Source organism: Oncorhynchus gorbuscha, linkage group LG07 (genome assembly GCF_021184085.1).
Source record: "Oncorhynchus gorbuscha isolate QuinsamMale2020 ecotype Even-year linkage group LG07, OgorEven_v1.0, whole genome shotgun sequence".
Lineage (NCBI taxonomy): Eukaryota > Metazoa > Chordata > Actinopteri > Salmoniformes > Salmonidae > Oncorhynchus > Oncorhynchus gorbuscha.
In genome coordinates, this window is record NC_060179.1 from 66,087,945 (window position 1) to 66,105,983 (window position 18,039).

Consider the following 18,039-nt stretch of genomic DNA (forward strand, 5'->3'; position numbering starts at 1 on the left):
TGTGTAACTTAGTAAAGCACATGGGAATGAACCAACCAGCCAATTTAACTCAACCATTCTTCTTCTTTGGATTTGAATGGCAGTGTACACCTATCTATCTGTTTAGGTGCATTACCGCCTTCGATATAAAACCAACCACTGCTGTTGACCTTTTACAAGTCAAGCCTGTCATGATTATCCCAACACACAATAAGAAAGCAGCTACGCTAGTTATTCTGCCTCTTTGTTCCTCCCTAACAATTATTTACAGACACAGAGAGAGAGAGACCTACTGAGAGACAGAGCATTTTGGAGGGTGCTGGAGAGAGAGCTACAGAGAGAGAGAGCGAGAGAGAGAGAGAGAGAGAGAGAGAGAGGGATCAAGCTACAGAGAGCTACCTAGAGAGAGCTACAGAGGGAGAGCTACAGAGAGAGAGAGCTACAGAGAGAGAGAGCTACAGAGAGAGAGAGCTACAGAGAGAGCTACAGAGATCTTCAGAGGGAGTGCTACAGAGTGAGAGCTACAGAGAGGGAGAGCTACAGAGAGAGAGAGCTACAGAGAGAGAGAGCTACAGAGAGAGAGAGCTACAGAGATCTTCAGAGGGAGAGCTACAGAGAGAGAGAGCTACAGAGAGAGAGAGCTACAGAGATCTTCAGAGGGAGAGCTACAGAGAGAGAGAGAGCTACAGAGAGAGAGAGCTACAGAGAGAGAGAGCTACAGAGAGAGAGAGCTACAGAGATCTACAGAGGGAGTGCTACAGAGAGAAAGAGCTAGAGAAAGAAAGCTACAGAGAGCGAGCTAGAGAGAGCTACAGAGAGAGAGCTACAGAGAGAGAGCTAGAGAAAGAAAGCTTCAAAGAGAGCTAGAGAAAGAAAGCTTCAAAGAGAGCTAGAGAAAGAAAGCTTCAAAGAGAGCTAGAGAGAAAGCTACAAAAGAGCTAGAGAAAGCTACAAAGAGAGAGAAAGCTACAAAGAGAGAGAAAGCTACAAAGAGAGAGAAAGCTACAGAGAGAGAGAAAGCTACAGAGAGAGAGAAAGCTACATAGAGAGAGAGAGGGCTACAGAGAGAGAGAGAGAGGGCTACAGAGAGAGAGAGAGAGAGAGGGCTACAGAGAGAGAGAGAGAGAGAGAGGGCTACAGAGAGAGAGAGAGAGAGAGGGCTACAGAGAGAGAGAGAGAGAGGGCTACAGAGAGAGAGAGAGAGGGCTACAGAGAGAGAGAGGGCTACAGAGAGAGAGAGGGCTACAGAGAGAGAGAGGGCTACAGAGAGAGAGAGAGAGGGCTACAGAGAGAGAGAGAGAGAGAGAGAGAGAGGGCTACAGAGAGAGAGGAGAGAGAGGGCTACAGAGAGAGAGAGAGGGCTACAGAGAGAGAGAGCTACAGAGAGAGAGAGGGCTACAGAGAGAGAGAGAGGGCTACAGAGAGAGAGAGAGGGAGAGAGGGCTACAGAGAGAGAGAGAGGGCTACAGAGAGAGAGAGAGGGCTACAGAGAGAGAGAGAGGGCTACAGAGAGAGAGAGAGGGCTACAGAGAGAGAGAGAGAGAGGGCTACAGAGAGAGAGAGAGGGCTACAGAGAGAGAGGGCTACAGAGAGAGAGAGAGAGGGCTACAGAGAGAGAGAGAGAGAGAGGGCTACAGAGAGAGAGAGAGCTACAGAGAGAGAGAGAGGGCTACAGAGAGAGAGAGAGAGAGAGGGCTACAGAGAGAGAGAGAGAGGGCTACAGAGAGAGAGAGAGGGCTACAGAGAGAGAGAGGGCTACAGAGAGAGAGAGAGGGCTACAGAGAGAGAGAGAGAGAGGGCTACAGAGAGAGAGAGAGCTACAGAGAGAGAGAGAGGGCTACAGAGAGAGAGAGGGCTACAGAGAGAGAGAGAGAGAGAGAGCTACAGAGAGAGAGAGAGGGCTACAGAGAGAGAGAGAGAGGGCTACAGAGAGAGAGAGAGAGGGCTACAGAGAGAGAGAGAGAGGGCTACAGAGAGAGAGAGGGCTACAGAGAGAGAGAGAGACAGAGAGAGAGAGGGCTACAGAGAGAGAGAGGGCTAGAGAGAGAGAGGGCTACAGAGAGAGGAGAGAGAGAGAGAGAGAGAGAGAGAGAGAGAGAGAGAGAGAGGGCTACAGAGAGAGAGAGAGAGAGAGAGAGGGCTACAGAGAGAGAGAGAGAGAGAGAGGGCTACAGAGAGAGAGAGGGAGGGAGCTACCGCTAGCTCCCGCTGCATTTCAGATAAGGATCGACAGACTGGTTCTTTCAGGGCCATGTCAGCTGCACAGTGGGAATGCAGGCAGGCAGTGGCAACTGGCTAGGAACAAGGCTACTGGCACAGAGGGAGGGGGAAAGGGGGAGAGGAGGAAAGGAGGGGGGGGACTAAGCGTATAGTAATGTATGGCGTGAAGGAAATCCGTGGTAGTGACCAAGTCAAACACAACTACAAAAGGACTGTGACGTGTTAAATATAATTGAATGCAGTGCAATGGTGTGTACGTGACCATGTATGTTCTATTAGAGTGTGAGCTCACCTTGATAGGCCCCGTGCTGAAGCAGATCTTCCGGCTGGGTGGAGGGTCCTCCTCCTCAGGCAGACCAGGTTTCTCATGACAGCTGGACTCAGGCTCATACGGCTCATCTTCATCCTCCTCTTCCTCATCCCGCTGGCTCCCTCCAGAGTCCTCCCCGACTGCGCTGTACGTTCTGATATCTACCTGTTCTCCCCCTGACTGATCCTTTACAGTTCTCTCTTCTCCCTCCTCCGCTGTACCCCCCTGGCCCATCACTCCATCTCCACCCTGCCTCCCTCTCTCACTGCTAGTGCCCTTGGGAGAGGTCTCCCTCACCTGGGCCTCGCTCTCTGTACTGTTCTCCCCATTCTCCAGAGAGATGTGGTGGATGTCAGCTTTCACTAAGGTGCTGCTGGGCTCCTGGTCACCAGAGTGATCCTCAGACTGGCCTTCAGCTTTGGCCTGGGTTCCAGTCTTATCCCGGCCCTCTTTGGGCTTGGGGAGTGTCGGGCCACTGTGGCCTCCATTCTGCCCTCCATTCAGGCCATCGGAGATGGAGGAGGATGAGGGGGCAGCCCTGAGGCTTCTGGGAGGCCCATCCATGTCCCTCTGGCTGCGCCCCCCACCACCCTCCTCCTCCTGGCTGGCAGTTGGGAGGGCAGAAGCACGGTTCGCCCTCTTGGAGATTATTTTGGAGTTGAGCTGCACCCCCACCTTGGTGCTGACCCCCCGGGAGGGCAGTGGAGGGGTGGAGGAGAGGCGGTGCAGGTTGTTGCGGAGCTCTGAGGCCCGTTCAAAGACAGCGCTGAGCTGGGAGACAGTGGGGGACACGGCCTCGGTGGTGTCCAGGCTGTCCAGGGATTCTGTGCTGCCGTTGAACCGGGCCACCACGTCCAGCCTGCCATCATGGAAGCCCAGGCCAGAGGTCCGCTCGGTCTTCAGCAGGACCCGGTTGGTGGCAGCGGCCTGCTTCTCCCGCTCCAGCTGCTGTGCCGCCTGCTGTTGTTCAAATATCTTCCGTGTCTCTTGCAGCTTGGAGTAGCTGGGTGATGAGGCTAGGGGAGCCTGCCCGTTCTCTGCTTTGGCATTGGGGTTGAACCGGTTAACCCGCTCTGAGACAGTGGATCCCAGCTTCAGCAAGGCGCTGTGGTCCACATTCTCATTCAGGCTACCGGCTCTGGGGAGGGAGAGACGCACCCTCTCAGTAGTCTTCTCCAGGTCCTCCCCTCCCTCCCCCTCCCTGCCGGGAGATGTGCTCCCTGGGCCTTGCATCTGCTGAAACATGTTCTTGATACGGTGCACGTTGGAGCCGTAGCTCCGGCGGCCGCGGGGGCCTTCCTGCATATAATCGCCATTTGCAGCATTGTCCTTCACAGGCTTCAGCGCCTGTATCCCCGCCTCGTATGCATTCCGGTGCGGGGATGGGCTCCTCAGCGTCGAACCAGAGCCGGTGCTCTTGGAAGATGAGCTATCGGTCTTCATCATGATCAGTCAAGCTTCACAACGGCTGCTCAGCAACGGCATCTCTCCCTTTCTCTTCCTCGGTTGTCAGCACAAATCGGTCCGTTCTCACCAACAGTCAATTCTGTTGGGGAGACGGTGAACCTACGTGCCGACTAGAACTGTATAGCAGGAGAATAAAAAAACAACGGTTATTGTTTTAGGCCGCGTGCATCCAGTATCCCAATCCTATGGAATGGAGGAAAGTGAAAAACGATGCATTCATTAGTCAAACTCGCTAGTAATTAAAACACCAACCTGACAGAAAATGCCCTGGTTACAAAAACATCACTGCAGAAAACTGGAACAGTAACCCAATGAACGCTGGATTTTCCACTGACGACAGATTTATTCAGTTTAATCCCTTTTCGAGAGCAGCATCATCATTTTGATCTCTTGATTTTCTGAACTGCTGATTTCTGGGTCCTCCTCGCTCGCGTAAAAGCAGACCGCTACGGAGGATGGGACGAAACTGGGTCATAGCACCGGTCGGGTTCACTCTACGTTTTTAGTCCATGAATATTAGCCTAGCGGTAATCAATATATGTGAAGGTCTACTCCATACACGAGTTCTATATAATCACAATTATGATATCAAGTAGACGAGACAAATAAACAGAATTCTTTACACTGAACTTTTTGGGCACTTTAGGACCCTGACGAAATCAAAACCAGCATGCATCAGATTATTGTGTCCAATGATGATGTATCCTTTTCATATCGTCGCTTCCTGCATTCACTAGTGCCTGTCTAGCCTACACGTTTGATGAGAATATGTTATACAATGTTTTAGCAGGAGTCGGTGATAGCCTACATTCTTGTGAGGGCGTAGAGTAGACTATGCCTCGTAGTCTGCATCTAAATAATGCGCTCCATACCGTGTCAGTCCAATGCGTTTTCCCTAGCTGCGAATAGACTGTAAATGTATAGGCAGATAACGGTTAACATAACGACCATTAATGTATTTTTATTCGAAATTACAACATATGGAACCAAGAAGCAGAACTCCCATTGAGATAGGCCATGTTGTGCACACCCTGACGCATACAGTACATAGTGGCATTTTCAATGCAGCATAAGGCTAACCTAGTCTACTTTTTTTAATGATCCGTGATATAGTTTAAGATTACATAGTCTAAGGTGTAGGCTAGATATAGTAGCATAGCTACATATTTGATGTAATTCACGAAAGCCACTGGAAAGTCAGTGATATCAGTGTGAATAATTTGGAAAGGCCCATCAACCAGCAATTACATTTTTAGAGAACATAGAAGATACATTTTAAGAGGTGAATCAGTAGTAGAAATTAAACAGTAGAGTGACTCATCTATTTCATAGCTTTTATTTGTTTTCTTTTTTATTCATTTTCTCCCCACATATATTTTGTGGAATCACAATTGCCAGATAATTAGGAGGATTGATTGAATATGATCAATGGCAATCTTCACTGAACAAAAATATAAACTTTGTAAGTCGCTCTGGATAAGAGTGTCTGCTAAATGACTCAAATGTAAATGTAAACGCAACATGTAAAGTGTTGGTCCCATGTTTCATGAACTGAAAGAAAAGATCCCAGACATTTTCCATACGTACAAAAAGCTTATTTCTCTCAAATGTTGTGCACAAATTTGTTTACATCCCTGATAGTGAGCATTTCTCCTTTTCCAAGATAATCCATCCACCTGACAGGTGTGGCATATCAAGAATCTGATTAAACAGCATGGTCATTACACACGTGCACCTTAAGCTGGGGACAATAAAAGGCCACTCTAAAATGTGCAGTTTTGTCACACAACACAATGCCACAGATGTCTCAAGTTGTGAGGGAGTGTGCAATTGGCATGTTGACTGCAAGACTGTCTACCAGAGCTGTTGCCAGAGAATTTAATGATAATTTCTCAACCATAAGCCGCCTCCAACTTTGTTTTATTAGAGAATTTGACAGTACGTCCAACCAGCTTCACAACCTCAAACCGTGTTTATTGTGTCATGTGGGCAAGCGGTTTACTGATGTCAATTGTGTTCAACAATGAATACAATTACATTTTATTGATGGCAATTTGAATGCACAGAGATACCATGACGAGATGAGGCCCTGAGGCCCATTTTTTTGTGTGTCTGTGAGTCATGTGAAACAGTCATGTGAAATCCATAGATTAGGGGCTAATGAATTTTTAAAAAATGGGTTGTTTTTTTCTAATGAACTTGAACTCAGTAAAATCAATCAAATTGTTGTATGTTGCATTTATATTTTGTTCAGTATAGTTTTTTCTACCATTGTATAGGAGGGATGGAAGACTAGGGGACACAGTTAGACAGGGAAGGCAGACTGCACGGCTAGTGTTTTTATTATACCTCAAACCTACAGACATGCAGGTACACACACACACACACACACATTCAGACAGACTAACACACACATGCACTCACACACACACTTCAGGAAGTTATTACTGTATAGTGTGTGGGTCAGAAATAGCCCTGAAGTGCCTGCCTGACTGGGAGTGCCCTAGCCCTCCTCTCCTCTTGGCCCTGTCAATCACAGCTCAAAACAAGATGGCAGACTGGACAGGCTGGAGATTTATTTTAACAGGCAAGGTTAAGTATTTGTTACTTTATAATAGTGAATATGACAACATTGACAAGCGGTTTTATTATTGACAAAGATCCCTTCTTCTATAGCTAATATAATGTATGTTTTATGATGGATATTTTAGATAACTTACCAGTGATTAAATAAAGTAGGTGTCTAACAAGAGGAGTCATATTGTGCTGCCAGTATATATACAATTTTGAAGTTATATGACATCATGTGAAATTACAGAAAATATAGTTTTAACAGCTATGCTGCGTAGTGGTGTGGACATGGTGTTTAAGTGCAAATCAGTTCACTGTCCAAGTTTCATGCTATTTGTAACCTCATGTAACTTTGCCATATCCAATAGTGATATCCTTTGGTACTTGTGCTCCTATCTACATGTACGCAGTGTGTGTGACCAGTGTACTAGTGGTCAAGGCAGACATCAAGGCTTATACCCCTGTGGGACAGCTGTTTGTGTTCGAGCTGCAGAGAGAGGCCTTCCAGAATGAATTTGAACCCTTCCTGAAACACTATGGTAAGGCTGAGATTTCAGTAAGTCACCTCTTAGTGTACAGTTGAACTTTACACTGGGCACACCACGTCATTTCAACGTGAGTAATACTTGGTAGATACATGTACATTAATCAATGAGATTCCAACCTATTTTCACCCACTCAAAAATACTGCCAGGAAAAGCACAACCAAATTCCAATGAAATAAAAAGTCATATTCTTGGTTAATTGTCACCTAATTGTGTTATCAACGTGCTTTCAACCATTTAAAAGCACACTATAAAGCTCAAATGGGAATACAATGTCAGGTATTTTGTTGATTTAATACAACAAGCTTCATGTGTTTTCACTGTGCTTGATCTAATAGCACAATCAAAATACCTGGATTACAGTTAGTTGAGATTACATTAAAGAATGGTACAAGTGATCAATTCTGTTTGAGATTATGTGCAGATTAATAGAGCAATTGTGAAGATTTCCACAGACCTGTGACCCTGAACATAAGAAGACATTTATTGTTACTGTATCCTCAAAATATGTCCATGGCTGTGTTACTTCTTTTAAGGTTGAGTATATACTGTTACATTAGTTTGTAAGATAGCCTTAACATTTGGGGATTTACTGTCTTCCAAAGGTAATATTGAATTGTGTTTGGTTGACAGCATAACCAAATATCAACATTTAAAGGAGATGTATCTACTGCTTGGATAGTTCCATCTGAGCCACAGGCTTAATCCCATTCTTTAACTTCTATTTTTGGATGAGATGGAGACCTGAATCCAGAAAATAATTTGTTCACTTGCCAAGAAGTTAAAAGACTATTTACTGTATTGCAAAAGATATATGGAATTGTGTTTGGTTGCCAACGCAAACAAATATCAAGTTTTAAAGGAGATGTGTCTTCTACTTGGACAGCTCCATCTGTGCCACTGAGACTGGTTTTAAATCCAGGTTGTCTACAAATGAAAGAATAGGACTAAATCAAGTCAAACTTGACATATACTTTAAATACAGCTTGATTTGATCTAATCCTATTATTGCACTTTTATTTTTGGTTGAGATGGAGACTTGAATGGAATGTATTTATTATTAACATGTAGATTCTATTTGAAATCAACCAAAGCTTGAAGCCCTTGGCCTATACAGTATGTATTGTCTATTTTTAGTTGAATCCTGGGTTGAATTGAAATAACAGCTGTTGATGACTTCCCAAATGATATGGGCCTAAATAGCATCTTTGATGATATACGACTGATAAGGTTTGGTTTCATTTCATTTGCTCTGTTGAACCTACACTTTGGAATGACTTCGATAACAACAGTGAATCTATTAAGTGGATACTTTTCAACAATTGTTTCCATGATAGCACATTGGTGACAGACATTGAAAAAGATCAAAGCTCAGCAGGGTTGGGTGTTGTTAAAACCCTGGGTGTGAGACTGGAGGGATAACTGTAGATAGATCAACTCTCCAGTAGGAGGTGCTGTCCAGCCTATTGTATTCTTATAGTGGATATTAAGTTGAATATCTGACATGGTTTCAAAGGTACAAATTCAACATATTTTATACAAGGTTTGTCTATTTAGAAAAATGATTACCATGATGACATAATCCTGTGGTTAAAATTTGAAACTCAAAACAACAGTTCATAACCTTTAAAACAAATCTAATGTCTTTTCCACGTAAACTGACACGTCACAATACGTTGACAAATGAAGTCGAAACAACATTGATTTAACCAGTTCGTGCCCAGTGGGTTGAAGCTTGTCATTACTAATAGCAATAATCTAACAATGTAAAGCCTTCCCAATGAATAGATATAGATGTTGATTGTTTATTGTAATTTCTTCATATCTTTACACTTAAAGCTTCAATACATGTATTGTTATGTCCCAACTGACATTCATACAACAAATCAGCGGGTATCATGAGGTAGGTGTCGGTAAGGTTCAAATGATATACAACCAACAACCATAATGCTTCTCTCTTCTCTCCCATTCTGACAATCAGGGCGGGTCTACAATGATCCCATGCTGTTTAAGTGCAACATGCAGTCCTTCCCGGACCTGCCTGGCTGGCTTCGATTTACCCAGAGGCACCACTATGATAACGGCTTCCTCTACGGCACCCCACTGGCCCAGGGAAAGAGTATGATAGAGGTACACAGAGCAGACTCATCAACTAGGGGTGCTCTGAGATACACACAGATTACGTCCCAAATAGCACCCTATTCCCTACGTAGTGCACTACTTTTTACCAGAACCAGATTGGGGATAAGAGTACCATTTGGGACTCACACTGTCATGAGGATCTAGTTTCTAACTTCTCTCGGTTGAAATATGTATGATTCTGCATTGAAAAATGTTAAACATATTTGAAGCATGAATGTGAAGGATATTTCTGGGCACAGTATGTAGCTTGTAATGGTCAAAGGATAAGATATTTTTTATTTCCCCTTTATTTAACCAGGTAGGCAAGTTGAGAACAAGTTCTCATTTACAACTGCAACCTGGCCAAGATAAAGCAAAGCAGTGCGACACAAACAACAACACAGAGTTACACATGGAATAAGCAAACATAAAGTCAATGTGGCGAATAATTACAATTTAGCAAATTAAACACGGGAGTGATAGATGTGCAGAAGATGAATGTGCAAGTAAAGATACTGGGGTGAAAAAGAGAAGAAAATAAATAACAGTATGGGGATGAGGTAGTTGGATGGGATATTTACAGATGAGCTATGGACATGTGCAGTGATCTGTGAGCTGCTCTGACAGCTGGTGCTTAAAGTTAGTGAGGGAGAAATGAGTCTCCAGCTTCAGTGATTTTTGCAATTTGCTTCAGTTATTGGCAGCAGAGAACTGGAAGGAAAGGCGGCCAAAATAGGAATTGGCTTTGGGGGTGACCAGTGAAATATACCTGCTGGAGTACGTGCTATGGGTGGGTGCTGTTATGGTGACCAGTGAGCTGAGATAAGGCGGGGCTTTACCTAGCAAAGACTTATAGATGACCTGGAGCCAGTGGGTTTGGCGACGAATATGAAGCGAGGGCCAGCCAACGAGAGCATACAGGTCGCAGTGGTGGGTAATATATGGGTCTTTGGTGACAAAACGATGGGACTGTGATAGACTTCATCCAATTTGCTGAGTAGAGTGTTGGAGGCTATTTTGTAATTGACATTGCCAAAGTCAAGGATCGGCAGGATAGTCAGTTTTACGAGGGTATGTTTGGCAGCATGAGTGAAGGATGCTTTGTTGCGAAATAGGAAGCCGATTCTAGATTCTAGATTCTAGATTTAATTTTGGATTGGAGATGCTTAATGTGAGTCTGGAAGGAGTGTTTACATTCTAGCCAGACACCTAGGTATGTGTATTCTAAGTCAGAGTAGTGATGCTGGACGGATGGGTAGGTGAAGGCATCAATCGATTGAAGAGCATGCATTTAGTTTTACTTGCATTTAAGAGTAGTTGGAGGCCATGGAAGGAGAGTTGTATGGCATTGAAGCTCATCTGGAGGTTAGTTAACACAGTGTCCAAAGAAGGGCCAGAAGTACACAGAATGGTGTCATCTACATAGAGGTGGATCAGAGAATCACCAGCAGCAAGAGAAACATCATTGATGTATACAGAGAAAAGAGTCGGCCCAAGAATTTAACCCTGTGGCACCCCCATAGAGGCTGCCAGAGGTCCGGACAACAGGCCCTCCGATTTGACACACTGAACTCTGTCTGAGAAATAGTTGGTGAACCAGGCGAGGCAGTCATTTGAGAGGGGGATGACCGCAGCAGCTTTCCAATCTTTGAGGATCTCAGACGATACGAAGGAGAGCTTGAACAGGCTAGTAATAGGGGTTGTAAGAATTTCAGCTGATCATTTTAGAAAGAGAGGGTCCAGATTGTCTAGCCCTACTGATTTGTAGGGGTCCAGATTTTGCAGCTCTTTCAGAACATCAGCTATCTGGATTTGGGTGAAGGAGAAATGGGGGAGGCTTGGGCAAGTTGCGGTGGGGGGTGCAGGGCTGTTGGGGTGGCCAGGGTAGGGGTGGCAAGATGGAAAGCATGGCCAGCCGTAGAATAATGCTTCTTGAAATTCACAATTATTGTGGATTTATCGTGGTGACAGTGTTTCCTAGCCTCAGTGCAGTGGGCAGCTGGGATGAGGTGATCTTATTCTCCATGGACTTTACAGTGTACCCAAACTTTTTGGAGTTTGTCCTGCAGGATGCAAATTTCTGTTTGATAAAGCTAGCCTTTGCTTTCCTAACCTGTGTATATTGGTTCCTAACTTTCCTGAAAAGTTGCATATCGCGAGGCTAATTCGATGCTAATGCCGTACGCCACAGGATGTTTTTGTGCTGGTCAAGGTCAGTCTGGTCTGGAGTGAACCACAGGCTATATCTGTTCCTGGTTCTAAATTTTTTGAACAGGGCATGCTTATTTAAGATTGTGAAAGCACTTTTAAAGAATAACCAGACATACTCTACTGACGGAATGAGGTCAATATACTTCCAGGATACCCGGGCCAAGTCGATTAGAAAGGCCTGGTCGCTGAAGTGTTTTAGGGAGCGTTTAACAGTGATGAAGGGTGGTTATTTGACCGCAGACCCATTACGGACGTAAGAAATGAGGCAGTGATTCGCTGAGATGTTGGTTGAAAACAGCAAAGGTGTATTTGGAGGGCAGGTTTGTTAGGATGATATCTATGAGGGTGCCTGTGTTTACGGATTTGAGGTTGTACCTGGTAGATTCATTGATCATTTGTGTGAGATTGAGGGCATCAAGCTTAGATTGTAGGATGGTTAATACATCCCGGCCATCCTTTAACATCTCACTGTTTCTCTTTCCATTTCAGATCACAGTGACTAACAAACGGAGCTATGACACATTCAGAGACAGACTGATCATAACGATTGACCCTCCAGGTATGTATTCGGAGAACAGTTCTGGGAAATAATATATTACATCATACTATCGAGTCTAAACATCCAAAATGGCACTACTTTTTTACCAAGGCTCAAAATGGCACCCTATTCCCTATATGAGTGATTCTACAGAAGTGGTGTAAATTGCTGTCCACCCCCAAAAAAGGATCCAAACTTCGGTAATAACAACTGATATATATTGTTCAACTGATATAGTATAAATTCATTGTTTATACACCGATATCTATTGAGAGGTGGCTGTCCCAAACCCTGACCCCTAAACTTTATGGTTTGAAAATATTACGCAATTCATGATTATTCTTTTTTAGCACTATTATTTCAATAGAACATATTGAGTTGTTCTATTATTACATTGAAAGATACTGATCTAATTATTTGTTTTGTTTATTTCACACGAGGTTGGTGTGGGCTTGTGTTATTGACTGCTGTACTATACTGTACTGTACTGTACTGTAACCTACTCTACTGTACCCTAATTTCCTATGTTCTACTGTACTGTGCTGTACTGTGCTGTACTGTACTGTACTCAAGTTTACTCTCCTTGAGTTTATTACAATTGAAGAAGGGCCCATGGACTCTTGATCTATTCGGTCTATAAGTTGTCATGGTCTCAACTCACTGGGTCTGGATCTTGGGACCAATGTCTTGGTATAAATATTGGTATTGGCTCCTGGATAGTCTTTGCTTTACAAACCATAAGCAACCCAATTTGAAGAAGACAATGTGCTCTGATCATAAGCTGATCCCTCCCAACCCATAGGAATCCCCACCCAGTTGACTACTTTTAAATGGTGGAAGCCCTCAATGGCAATGCCTATACCAAAACGAGTTAGTCCCATCTAGAGCCCTGTATTTAACTTTATGATTGGCATTGGACACCAAAATGCCTGTTATTTTGCCAAAATAAAGATAGGTAAATTTAAACATTTTAAAACTGAATTACTTATGCATCTAATTAATTATATCAACTAACAAGTTTCTTAATTTGGTATGCAAATAAGATTTCTAAAATGAATCTGTAATAGAAAATGATCAATACTGTGCATGGTTCTCCCTTTAATGCAACTTTTACACTATGCTAGTAGTGACACATTTAGTGGGATGGTAAGGAATTCAGGTAAATATTTCAAATATTCAATACAAACACTGTGTAGATATGTCTATCTGTCATATGTTAGAAGACATATGTGCTTAAAGTTTGTGAGAAATAGGACACAAATGTGATTTTTTTTTCAACCCCCAATTTACACGAGTTCTGTAGAATGACCGATATAGTGCACACTACCTTTGAGCAGAGCCCTATGAGGCCTGATCAAAAGTAAGGAATTGGTTGCCATTTCAGATACACACAGTGACAGCAGTGAATACTGGTTTATTTGTTTCTCCCATTGGCCTTTCTTTCAGCAAAGAGAATGCCCTACCAGGCTGAGTTCTTCATCCCACTGAGAGAGATTGAGAAGGTGCTGCCCTCTACAGTTCAGGAAGAGATCAGGCAGGATATGATGAGGATGTGGAAGACAGACAGACTGGACTTTGTCAACATCACGTCTGCGTTGGACCGAGGTGGCCGTGTCCCTCTGCCTCTGGCTGGACACTACGAAGGGTAAAGAAGTGTCACATTTCAACTGTCTCTAACTGTCACCTATACTAACTTTCAACAGAGAGCCTCCCAGACCAGCAGCAGAAGTGCACTATGAATTCACACTATTCATTCCCCAACTAGGCCTTGTAGTGTACATGTACACTACCGTTGAAAAGTTTGGGGTCACTTAGAAATGTTCTTGTTTTTTAAAGAAAAGCACATTTTTTGTTAATTAAATTAACATCAAATTGATCAGAAATACGGAGTAGACATTGTTAATGTTGTAAATGACTATTGTAGCTGGAAACAGCTGATTTTTAATGGAATATCTACATAGGTGTACAGAGGCCCATTATCAGCAACCATCACTCCTGTGTTCCAATGGCACGTTGTGTTAGCTAAACTAGTTGATCATTTTAAGAGAAACAGACACCTCACAAGTCTTCAACTGGCTGCTTCATTAAATAGTACCCACAAAACACCAGTCTCAACGTCAACAGTGAAGAGACCACTCCGGGATCCTGACCTTCTTGGCAGACTTCCTCTGTCCAGTGTCTGTGTTAATTTGCCCATCTTAATCTTTTATTTTATTGGCCAGTCTGAGATATGGCTTTTTCTTTGCAACTCTGCCTAGAAGGCCAGCATCCCAGAGTCAACTCTTCACTGTTGACGTTGAGACAGGTGTTTTGTGGGTGCTATTTAATGAAGCTGCCAGTTGAGGACTTGTGATGCGTCTGTTTCTCAAACTAGACACTCTAATGTACTTGATCTCTTGCTCAGTTGTGCCCCGGGGCCTCCCACTCCTCTTTCTATTCTGGTTAAAGACAGTTTGCGCTGTTCTGTGAAGGGAGTAGTACACAGCGTTGTACGAGATCTTCAGTTTCTTCGCAAAATCTCAAATGGAGTAGCATTAATTTCTCAGAACAGGAATAGACTGACGAGTTTCAGAAGAAAGTCTTTGTTTCTGGCCATTTTGCGCCTGTGATCGAAGCCACAAATGCTGATGCTCCAGATACTCAACTAGCCTAAAGAAGGTCAGTTTTATTGCTTCTTTAATCAGGAAAACAGTTGTCAGATGTGCTAACGTAATTGCAAAAGGGGTTTCTAATGATCAAGTAGCCTTTTAAAATGATCAACTTGGATTAGCTAACACAATGTGCCATTGGAACACAGGAGTGATGGTTGCTGATAATGGGCCTCTGTACGCCTATGTAGATATTCCATTAAAAAAATTCAACATTAACAATGTCTACACTGTATTTCTGATCAATTTGATGTTATTTAATGGACAAAAATGTGCTTTTCTTTCAAAAACAAGGACATTTCTAAGTGACCCCAAACTTTTGAACGGTAGTGTATCTTTACTAAAATCGTCATATCATGCAACGTGAAGATTTAATGATCAGAAAACATTCAGCATTTTCAGTATCAAAACATTTGGGGGGGGATGAAAGAGGTCAAACTCAAACTGAAATTTAAATGAAGGGAATATTTTTGTGACGTTTTCAGCACATGATACATTTCAGAATATACAGTAGGTACAGTACAGCCATTGTTAACTAAGCCAGTGTCATGCATTGGGTCCCAGGGTGTATGTGAAGGTGGGTTCAGACCAGTACTTCTCTGAGTGCTTGTTGAGGCTCCAGACTGCTGAACATAGGAGACAGTGTGAGGCCGGGGGCAGGGCCAAGATCCCTGGGGACTGCAAGGTCTGCTCCTACCCAGGCAACTGTGTCACCTGGTGCAAGTCCACACTGGTGAGTCGACAAGCACTGGTATATCCAAAACATCATTTTTTTGTCATTAGATTACTTTGGGGGAAAACATAACATTATTAACAGTGACATTTATCTGAATGAATAATGAAATGAATCACCTGCAGGTATTATGTCAAATTTTTGTAGAGTGAGCTAATCTACACACATCCAGAGCTGCATTTAATGGTAAATCTGCCTCACACACAAGCATTGCCAACATGTTTTTTGCTATTAATTTTCAAGGTGTAGATTGGTGGGAACAAGCGTTTTAATAATTTAAATAACATTAAATAGCATATCAACACGGTCATCACCTTATATTCCCTCCCTCATAAATATGTATCCTCCTCTGCCATCCCTGTGTCTACTGTACATAGATTGATCTGTCCAGACCAGTGATCCCCCCTCCTGCCCCCACCATGGGCCCAGGTATCCTGGATGCTGGGGAGGTCTATGACCCACCTGAGTCCCCCCCTCCCAGAGACTTCCTGCCAGACTACATTGTGACTGTGATCGTCCCCCTGGCTCTGGCCATCATCCTGTGTCTCCTACTGGCCTACATCATGTGCTGCAGACGAGAGGGAGTGTATGTTTCTTTTGTACTCCGCTGAGATTGGCTGAAAACCTAGCAACCTTCAATTATGAAATATCTTTACTGTTTGGCAACTTTGTATTACTATTCATAGTTGTTACATAACATGTTTTGTTTTTATTTGCAGTGAGAGAAGAGATGGAAAGACACCAGAGTACGTAACCTTCCATTCCACATATCTAAACCCACGACATGAGACTGAAGATGTATTACATCATACCATCAAGCAGATTAAGGAAGATGGACAATGATAATTGCCAAGGATAAACTTAGTATGACCCCCACACTTGACTAATGTATATAAACCTTCCTCTCCTCTGTCTGTTCCTTTAGTATCCAGCTCTACCACCACCACACCATCCATGGTAACAGCAGTGAGCTGCGGAGCATGGCTGGGTGTCGTGGGGTCCCTCCTCCCCTCTCCACCCTGTCCATGTTCAACGCTCGCACCGGGGAGACGGCCCCACCGTTCCAGACTGACAGCCCCAGCATCCCCCTCATCCTGGCCCAGCAGTGAGTAGTCTACTGTCACTACTATTAGTAGATTGTTCACTACAGTAGCTCAACCTGGTGGCCCAGCAGTGAGTAGTCTACTGTTACTACTCAATCCTAGCCTGGTGGTCTAGTTGGTCTGTGCTTTAGCCAACTTGTTTGTTGCCATAGATATTGAGAGAGAGAGAGAGAGAGAGAGAGAGAGAGAGAGAGAGAGAGAGAGAGAGAGAGAGAGAGAGAGAGAGAGAGAGAGAGAGAGAGAGAGAGAGAGAGAGAGAGAGAGAGAGAGAGAGAGAGAGAGAGAGAGAGAGAGAGAGAGAGAGAGAGAGAAATTTCAAATCAGGCATAAAGGTGGTTAATATTGGGGTTGATGGTTAAAATTGCAATATACAATTTACTTTTTATTTTATTCGACACATGTATGTTATAAACACATTATTACTTTAATTAAACTAGGAATAAGCAGTTTAGTAAACAAAACAAAAGCATAATCATTGCTATTCATTTCAACCATAACGTTAAATTGTTCATTTGTTTTCGCAGGGAAATCAACACTGACACACTACCCAGGTAACACAGTCGAATAAATGTGTCTGAATAAATGAGTAGAACTGTACAACAACAAGAAAATAACGATTATTTTTTACAATATTGTTTTTGTTCCAACAGGAAATGAAGCTATCCAAACAGGACATACTGTACTCCCACTGAATGTATTATGGGTTTGCTGCTGGTTTGCTGTGGGATTTGAGATGTTTTCGCTTCACATTATAATTTATTTATCCTCTTTCTTGATCACATTATACTTTGATTACAAACACTTTGGACTCACCTTGTGGAATAACCACATTAATTTCACATGTGAATGTTTGAAGTGTTCCAAAAAAACACACATGTTTTCATGTGATCAAATGTCATGTATGTGAAGTCAATGTGCTAAAATATGACAACATGTAAAGTAACATGTGATAACATAAAGTTAAACATGTGAAAACGTGATCACGTGAAGTGTTCCAAAAACACAGTTTAAATGTGATTTCACATGTGAAATTTATAGTGAAATCATGTGAGTTTTCTGTAAGAGTGAGTGTTGAGTGACTGTAACCTCTGAACTTGTGTTAAACATGTGTATGCATTAGTGGATTTAATTCATTCTGCCATAGGTTTGGACTAATGGAGTGCATTATGTATTTTTGAAAACAAAATCCTTGGTAGATATATAGCCTACATGTAGAGGTAGAATGAATATATTGAATGTTTTTCCTTAATAAAACCCTTAACCAACTGTATTATTGTTTTAATGGTCAGCGCCATCACCAAATAGTCTGTGTAATAATTATGTCATTTCTATTTAACAACATTGGTCCATTGATTGCTTATTCAGAGGAGTGCTGCCAAGACATGCCCAGTACTTACCATAATACTATCAAAGAGAAGCAAATGAGGAACACAATAAAAAACGGAGAAATAGGCTACAACAAATAGACAATTCAAAGTGAACCACACACAGGAGCATGCAGCATCGACTACTCCATTTGATCCAAATCATCCCTAGGAAGACAAATTCCCTTTAAAAAAGATATATATATTACCAGAATCAAAACTCCACTTG

The 18,039-nt window shown here is 43.0% G+C and overlaps 2 protein-coding genes across 2 annotated transcripts in view; one reads left to right on the forward strand and one right to left on the reverse strand.

The window, feature by feature from the left end:
• LOC124040235 (neurabin-2-like) overlaps positions 1-4,711 on the reverse strand; it is a 31,587-nt gene extending 26,876 nt beyond the window's left edge. The window contains exons 1-2 of the mRNA XM_046357213.1: positions 4,229-4,711; positions 2,492-4,092 (exon numbers count right to left, since the gene is read on the reverse strand). Of these exons, the coding sequence (XP_046213169.1) occupies positions 2,492-3,955 (1,464 nt within the window). The 5' untranslated portion in view covers positions 3,956-4,092; positions 4,229-4,711. The remainder of the gene's footprint in view (positions 1-2,491; positions 4,093-4,228) is intronic.
• A 1,745-nt stretch (positions 4,712-6,456) lies between these two features.
• On the forward strand, positions 6,457-17,712 carry sgca (sarcoglycan, alpha). Its single transcript, XM_046357214.1, has 11 exons — positions 6,457-6,563; positions 6,958-7,086; positions 9,074-9,222; positions 11,914-11,983; positions 13,409-13,607; positions 15,175-15,343; positions 15,721-15,929; positions 16,063-16,089; positions 16,269-16,448; positions 16,971-16,997; positions 17,097-17,712. The coding sequence occupies exons 1-11, from the start codon at positions 6,527-6,529 to the stop codon at positions 17,101-17,103; spliced, it is 1,203 nt and encodes a 400-aa protein (XP_046213170.1). The 5' UTR covers positions 6,457-6,526; the 3' UTR covers positions 17,104-17,712.
• Positions 17,713-18,039: the final 327 nt, after the last annotated feature.

Coding starts and splice junctions, on each gene's coding strand:
- sgca (XM_046357214.1), top strand. CDS start 6,527: ATGGCAGACTGGACAGGCTGGAGATTTATTTTAACAG. Junction 7,087..9,073: donor ACCCTTCCTGAAACACTATG/GTAAGGCTGAGA, acceptor TCTGACAATCAG/GGCGGGTCTACAATGATCCC. Junction 15,930..16,062: donor TGCTGCAGACGAGAGGGAGT/GTATGTTTCTTT, acceptor TTTTATTTGCAG/TGAGAGAAGAGATGGAAAGA.